At 36.2% G+C, this 8689-nt stretch overlaps 1 protein-coding gene across 1 annotated transcript; it reads right to left on the bottom strand.

The window, feature by feature from the left end:
• Positions 1–210: 210 nt before the first annotated feature.
• Positions 211–1533, bottom strand: LOC138436413 (taste receptor type 2 member 10-like). The gene is made up of 3 exons (XM_069581995.1): positions 1524–1533; positions 731–901; positions 211–695 (listed from the first exon to the last, which is right to left on the bottom strand). The coding sequence occupies exons 1-3, from the start codon at positions 1531–1533 to the stop codon at positions 211–213; spliced, it is 666 nt and encodes a 221-aa protein (XP_069438096.1).
• Positions 1534–8689: the final 7156 nt, after the last annotated feature.

The following is an 8689-nucleotide window of genomic DNA, read 5'->3' as shown; positions in this document are numbered from 1 at the left end:
TCTTTGGGATTGGAATGAAAACTGACCTTTCCCAGTCCTGTGGCCACTGCTGAGTTTTCCAAATTTGCTGGCATATTGAGTGCAGCACTTTCACAGCATCATCTTTCAGGATTTGAAATAGCTCAACTGGAATTCCATCACCCCCACTAGCTTTGTTCATAGCGTTGCTTTCTAAGGCCCACTTGACTTTACATTCCAGAATGTCTGGCTCTAGGTGCATGATATTTCTATGATAATGCTTATAAAATTCAAGATAAAAAGGATGATAAAAGATATCAAAACTTTCATTGCTTTGATATGTGCTTCTATGCTGGGGTCTCTGAATCCTGTGGTATTCAATAGCATCCTCTGGTTGTGCCTCCAAAGGGAAATGAGCAATAAGATACATGTAATCAGGCATAGTATGAAGATGGGAAGGGTTCCAAGATTGAGCAAAATCTGGTTTCTAAAGAATTCCCCTTTATGCACTTCAACTGAAAAGATTACGCTTCTATTCTTTGCTCTAGTATCACTAATTATCTTCATAGTTAGTGGAAAAGTAACTAACCATGAAATAAGCAAGTATCCCATCAGAAAGAGAAGAACCCTTTTGATGTCTCTCCTCAACCAGAGAAAAATGTGGTGGGAAAAATTGGCCATCTTCAGGAAATAGAAGATGCTGAGGCTAGTGGCAAAAAAAGACACTTGATGGATTCAGAATTATCTATGAGTAAGTAATACAGTGAATTAGGTAACCACAGGAACACATTTCTGGAGAAAAATATCTTCACAAATCCATCGGCAGTTGCTAACCCTATCAGGCAAATTCTGGAAGGAGCTAAGCCCATGAGAATAAAGCTGATAGAAAACTTCTTGTTCTTCACACATTCAATGAAGTATGCAAGTCCAATAAATCCATCCCCTAAAACCCCCAGTACTGACTCACTAACTGCTACAAAAATGAGGAGGCCTTCTCAGCATATCTGCCAGTCCCTAATATTACTTCTGTTCCATCAATCTTAAAATTACCTGCTGCAGAATGAGGGAGGCATATACTGCTGCTTGATGGGAGAATGATTTTCTTCTCTTTCATTAATAAAGAATTGCAAGTGCCCCCATTACTGCCTTATGATGGAATCCAAAATAACTTCAGGGAGACCCCTCCAGTTATGTCTATAAAATTTAGCTAGTCTAGAGAATGTGTGTCCAGACTGAATACCTTCCTCAATTTGTTAATATGCAAATAAAAGTTTCTGTTTCACGGAGTCTACTTGTCCTCCTGAGACTATTTTGCATTTGTTACCCTGGATTGTACAATAGGAGTGGCAAACATATGCCTACAGAGAACACAGAGAATAGAAAGAAAAATTGAACTTCACCTTTTTCAGTGTCAGCATTAACACTGACATTTATTTTGTGTTAATAACAGTTTAGATATATAAAGCAAAAATAGTGTATAGAAGAGATGTTTGAAATTAGTATTCTTTTATCTCTATGAGGAAATAAAAGCTGCTTCTTTGAGAAGATCAATAAAAATGATTAACCTTTAGCCATGCTGAGAAAAAAAGGGGCCAGAAGTGAAACGGGGTATAACAACTGACCCCATGGACATTTAAAGGAATATTACAAACATTTCTGGGTCCACAAACTTCTTAAATTGGATGAACTCTGTCAATTCTTTGAAAAATAACAACTGAAAAAACTCACACAAGAAGAAATAGGTAATGCAAATAGGCCTAAATCTATTTTAATCAAAAAGCTAATCAATAAGTTTCCAAAACAGAAAACACCAGGCACAGGTGGAATTACTGGTAAATTCCAACAAACATTTATGAAATATTGTACTAATTCTCTTCAGTCTCTTTCAAAAAACAGAAGCAGAGGGAATATTTTACAATTCAGTCTAAGGTCAGCCTTACCATAACACCAAAACCAGACAAAGACTGAAGCTAGAAGCTAAAACTACAGACCAGTATCACTCATGACAATAGATGTGAAAATTTTCAACCTCATAATCGCAGATAAAATCCAACAATGTATACAAAATAATTGTATAGCACAAACAAGTGGGATTAAGCCTGAGTATACAAACTGGTTCAATATTCGAAAATCATTTAATGTAACTCATCATATCAACAAACAAACAAAAAAAATCACACAATATATCAAAAGCTGCTTAAATTCATTTGATAAAATCCAACTTTCATTTATGATAAAAACTCTCAGTAAACTAATAATAGAGGAAAATATCAACCTGATGAAGACTATAACAAACCTAGAGCTGGAACTGTACTTAATGCTGAAATATTCAAAGTTTTTCTAACAATATCAGATACAAGGCAAAGTTAACCTCTCTCACCACTCCTTTTCAGCATGTACTGGAAATTCTAGCTAATGCAACAGAAAAACAGAGAAATAAGAGGTATACCAGTTGGGATGGAAGAAATGAAACTACCTTTTACTGTAGTTGACATGAACATCTATGTAGAAAATACAAAAGCAGTGACCAAAAAACTCCTGAAATTAATAAGTAATTATTATAGCAACATAGTAAGATATAAAGTTAAGAGAAAAAAGTCAATTGCTTTCTTATACACCAGCAATGAACACAAGGAATTTAAGATTAAAAACCCAATATCATTTCCATAGCATCCAAAAATTGAAGTGCATAGGTATAAATATAACAAAATAAGTGCAAAACTTTTATGAGAAAAACTAAAACTCTGATAAATGAAAATAAAGAACTAAATAATTGCAACAATGATCCATGTTCATTGATAGGAAGACTCAGCATTTTCAAAATGCCAGTTCTTCTCCACTTGATCTATAGATTCAGTGCAATCCCAATCAAATTCACAGCATGTTATCTCGTTGATACTGACAAATTGATTTTAAAAAGGATACATTTGAATCAGTTCTAATGAGGTGGGTGAAACTGGAGCCGATTATACAGAGTGAAGTAAGCCAGAAAGAAAAACACCAATACGGTATACTAACACATATATATGGAATTTAGAAAGATGGTAATGATAACCCTGTATGTGAGACAGCAAAAGAGACACAGATATAAAGAACAGATTTTGGACTCTGTGGGAGAGGGAGAGGGTGGGATGATTTGGGAGAATGGCATTGAAACATGTATACTATCATGTAAGAAACGAATCGCTAGTCTAGGTTCGATACAGGATACAGGATGCTTGGGGCTGGTGCACTGGGATGACCCAGAGAGATGATATGGGGAGGGTGGTGGGAGGGGGGTTCAGGGTTGGGAACTCATGTACACCTGCGGTGGATTCATGTCAATGTATAGCAAAACCAATACAGTATTGTAAAGTAAAAAAATTATTAAAAAATCCCATTCCACAAATAAAAATAAATAAAGTTCATTCAATTCAATTCAATTCAGTCGCTTAGTCGTGTTGGACTCTTTGTGACCCCATGAATCGCAGCATGCAAGGCCTCCATGTCCATCACCAACTCCCGGAGTTCACTCAGACTCATGTCCATCGAGTCAGTGATGCCATCCAGCCATCTCATCCTCTGTCGTCCCCTTCTCCTCCTGCCCCCAATCCCTCCCAGCATCAGAGTCTTTTCCCATGAGTCAACTCTTCGCATGAGGTGGCCAAAGGACTTGAGTTTCACCTTTAGCATCATTCCTTCCAAAGAACATCTAGGACTGATCTCCTTTAGGATGGACTGGTTGGATCTCCTTGCAGTCCAAGGGACTCTCAAGAGTCTTCTCCAATACCACAGTTCAAAAGCATCAATTCTTCAGCACTCAGCTTTCTTCACAGTCCAACTCTCACATCCATACATGACCACTGGAAAAACCATAGCCTTGACTAGCCGGACCTCTGTTGACAAAGTAGTGTCTCTGCCTTTTAATATGCTGTCTAGGTTGGTCATAATTTTCCTTCCAAGGAGTAAGCGTCTTTTAATTTCATGGCTGCAATCACCTTCTGCAGTTAATTTTGGAGCCCAGAAAAATAAAGTCAGCTGCTGTTTCCACTGTTTCCCCATCTATTTCCCATGAAGTGATGGGACCAGATGCCATGATCTTCGTTTTCTGAATGTTGAGCTTTAAGCCAACTCTTTCACTCTCCTCTTTCACTTTCATCAAGAGGCTTTTTAGTTCCTCTTCACTTTCTGCCATATGGGTGGTGTCATCTGCATATCTGAAGTTATTGATTTCTCCAGGCAATGTTGATTCCAGCTTGTGCTTCTTCCAGCCCAGCGTTTCTCATGATGTACTCTACATATAAGTTAAACAAGCAGGGTGACAATATACAGCCTTGACGTACTCCTTTTCCTATTTGGAACCAGTCTGTTGTTCCATGTCCAGTTCTAACTGTTGCTTCCTGACCTGCATGTAGGTTTCTCAAGAGGCAGGTCAGGTGGTCTGGTATTCCCATCTCTTTCAGAATTTTCCACAGTTGATTGTGATCCACACAGTCAAAGGCTTTGGCATAGTCAATAAAGCAGAAACAGATGTTTTTCTGGAACTCTCTTGCTTTTTTGATGATCCAGCAGATGTTGGCAATTTGATTTCTGGTTCCTCTGCCTTTTCTAAAACCAGCTTGAACATCTGGAAGTTCACAGTTCACATATTGCTGAAGTCTGGCTTGGAGAATTTTGAGCATTACTTTAGTAGCATGTGAGATGAGTGCAGTTATGTGGTGGTCTGAGCATTCTTTGGCATTGCCTTTCTTTGGGACTGGAATGAAAACTGACCTTTTCCAGTCCTGTGGCCACTGCTGAGTTTTCCAAATTTGCTGGCATATTTAGTGCAGCACTTTCACAGCATCACCTTTCAGGATTTGAAATAGCTCAACTAGAATTCCATCACTGCCACTAGCTTTGTTTGTAGTGATGATTTAAAGTTCATATGAAATGTCACAAGACCCAAAAATAGCAACCACAATATTGGGGGAGAAGAAGAAAGTCAGAGAATTGACACTTGCTGAGGTCAAGACTCAAACAAGACAATGTGATATTAGCTAAAAACAGACATCTAAATGGAACAGAATAGAGAGCCCATAAATAGACCTACATAAGTATATACATCAATTGTCCTTTAACAAAAGAGCAAAGGCAATACAATGGAGCAGTCTTTACAACAAGCAGTGTTAGAACAATCAGACATCCACATGCAAAAAGTAAAATTAGGCACATACCTTATATTATTTACAAATATTAATTTAAATTACATCATAGACCAACATATAACCAAAAAGCTACAAAATTCATAGTAGATAACACAGTAGAAAATCTAGTTGATCTTGGGAATGACAATCACTTTTTGGATAAAAACACCACAGGCAAAATCTATGAAAGAATTAATTGATAATCTAGACTTCATTAAAATAAAAAATTTCTGCTTTGCAAAAGACACTGTCAAGGGAAGGAAAAGACAAGCCAGGGATAGGGAGAAAATATTTGCAAAAGACATATCTAATAAAAGAAAATCTTCCAGAATATATAAAGAAATCATAATGCTAAACACAAAGTAGATAAGAAACCTGCTTAAGAAGTGGGAAAAAATTTAAACATACACTCCACAGAAGCAGAAAGACAGGGGCCAAGTTATATTCTTCTGGCATCATGTTCCCAATCCAAGTGCGGAATAAGGCCCTGGATGATTATGATACCCCGGAATGAAGAAGCTATTATTCTTGGTTTAAATAAGATTTCTGTCTCCAGCAGTGTGTGAGTAAGAAAACAGACTCATTTGCCATTGGCAATTATATTGTAACCTCCCAAGAAAGGAGCTCTAGGGAAGACCTTCAAGGTCAACACAATACAGAAGTAAATAACCTGAGTCCTTGGTGATAGACTGGAACATTCTCTCCTTCAGATGCCTAGGTAGATGAGATAATTTCCTTATAGTTAACACTAGTTTGAGATAAGAATTTTTATAGTCAAAAGCTTCCTAATTAATATATTTCCCCAAAATATTGCTAATATGTACATATTTCCAGGTACCAGTTCATGCTGAATGTAATAAAGCATGATGTTTCCTAAGCCTTAGGAATATTAACAGTTAATGAGTAATTATTTTTATCTGTGGAAACTTCATTCAGTATATAAAATTAATATAAATGAGAACATATTATATTTTGCAATCATCTAGAATTATTGATTAAACTAACCAAATCCAACAGAGAACATAAGTAAGAAAATAGTTCTATACATTGTTTAAAAAGTCCTTAGATTTTTTTCTATCTTCTTTTCAAAGAAAGCTCATTTTCAGTGTTACCACCCAAACTAAGATGCAAATGTCACATATTTAGCATAAATAGGATTTCCATTTTACCAGGAACAGAAATTTCATGCAAAGTAGACAGCATTTTCATGGTAACCAAATCTCAGCCTTTAAAAATCTACTTTGGAAAGGAAAATTTCCAAGCTGATTAGGATCTTATATCTAAAGCATACAAGAGTAGACAGTCTTGTCTCTCTAGGGATATTTTCTTCTATGGCCTATCCTGGCCTCACTGATGTTCCAAGTTGACAACATTCTCAGGTCACATCTGAGTAGATTAGAATTTTGGAAGCTGGAAGCAAACTTCAAGTAGGAAACTACTGGCCCCATTCGCTCCTTCCTTATAAACCTCCAACTTTTATTAGGGTGACAGAGTAGGTTGAATTGTGTTTCATGCCAAAAGGTATAACCAAGAGCTAACTCCTGGTATCTGTAAATGTGTACTTATTTGAAAAAGGGGTCTATGCAAATATAGGATTCAAGTGGAATCTAAATATTATGACTGGTTGTCCTTAGGAGAGAGAGGAAAGAATTAACATACAGAAAGAAAGCCATGAGCAGCAGGAGGCAGGGATAGGGGTTACTACTTCTACAATTAAAGGACTATCAGGGGGTACCAGAAGATGGAAGAGCCAAGAAAGAATTCTGTAGAGTCTTCAGAGAGAGTGTATTCCTACTGATCCCTTCATTTCAGACTTCTAGACTCCAGAACTGTGAGGAATAAATTTCTGTTTTTTGAAGGCAACAAATTTGTGGTAATTTCTTACAGCAGTCCTGGAAAACTAATACAGATGTTTCTATTATTGAAAAAATAATTAACAAACACTTTTTAGTTAAAACAATGAAATTTTACGTGAAAAGCTTCATGAATTTTTACTAACTGCATACATTCCTATAACATACCCCAGACCAAGAAACAGACATAATCAACTCCCCAGAAGACAACCTCAAGCTACTCCTAGTTACAACCTCACAGTCTCCCAGTTTTTTGTACTTATATGTACAAACTCATAGAGAACATAAATTTAGTTTCTTTCACTCACATCCAGTTTGCAAGATTCATCTATATGTTTACATATAATTGTAGCTCATTTATTCTCACTGCTATACTGTGCAGCCATGGAAGCCTGTCTTCTGGCAGTAGGGTGAATAAGCTGTGCATTATTCAGTTTTTTATTTCTCTTGCATAATCTTAAATGTCCCCTTCTTCTTTTTTCTTTAGCCACTCAGCTTCTCTAGGGCATTTTTCCATTCTTTGTTTCTCTCCTCTTTCAAAAGCAATCCTCATGAGACTGACATCTCAAACTCTGTTCATTTTCATCTTTCTTCCTTCCTTGCTGTGATCTGCTAGGATTCTTGTTTAATATTTTCACATTTAGCATGACTATTTTTTCTTCATAAGGTAATTTTAGTCAAGTCTTAAATCCTCATTTCATAATCAAGTCTTCCATAAAATTTTTCCAGGAAGCTCTCATGCTAGTGTCAGGACCACCACAAATCTCCATAAGGAGATAGAGCAGAGTTGATTCTCTTCATTGCTTACTGATACACTTCCTTTAATATTCTTTGTAATAAACCAGTAATCTACTGAGTACACACACCTTCTGAGTTTTGTGAGCCAATCTAGCAAATTAATCTAATTCAAGCAGGAGTTTGTTGAAATCTCCAATTTATAGCCAATAAGTCAAAAGCACATGTAACAACCTGAGCTTACAACTGGCATCTGAAGTGGGGGTAGTCTTGTGGGACTGAGCCCTTAACCTATGGAATCTGATGCCATCTTCAGGTAGGTAAGGTCAGAGTTGAGATAATTGCTTGGTGAGGTTGGGAAGACTCCCATACATCAGAATTGGGTGTCAGAATCAATAAATATACATCTACAAGATTACTTATAGTACTATTGTTTGTAGCTGCAAGATATCAGAAATGGATATATACACAAAACCTGTTGGATCAACTCTGGTACATTCAGACAATGGAGTACTAAAAAGATGTGAAAAAGTATGAGAAATAATTTCACAATTGGATGCAGTGATTTCTTACATGTGATAGCAAACTATCCTTTCTATAAGGAATATGGAAAAATTTAATATGCACATGCTTGTTTATTTTTTCAAAAATAAAATTAGGAGGAAAAATGCAGAAATGAATGAGGTTGATAATTTATAGGGAAATATTCAAAATGAGATGGAAGTTATGGGAGTGAAGGATATATTCTCATTATGCTTTTTGCATAATTTTGACATTTGAAATGATGATAATATTTTACATTAAACATATAAAATAAAGGCTGGGGAAAATACCTAAAACAGACTCATTAAGAAACAGAGATGTTATGGGGAGGGAGGTGGGAGGGGGGTTCATGTTTGGGAATGCATGTAAGAATTAAAGATTTTAAAATTAAAAAAATAAAAAACTAAAAAAAAAAAGAAACAAATCTCACCTTTT

Source organism: Ovis canadensis, chromosome 3, assembly GCF_042477335.2.
Source record: "Ovis canadensis isolate MfBH-ARS-UI-01 breed Bighorn chromosome 3, ARS-UI_OviCan_v2, whole genome shotgun sequence".
NCBI lineage: Eukaryota > Metazoa > Chordata > Mammalia > Artiodactyla > Bovidae > Ovis > Ovis canadensis.
The sequence above is the reverse complement of the archived record's forward strand: the minus strand, read 5'-3'. Positions and strand labels throughout refer to the sequence as shown.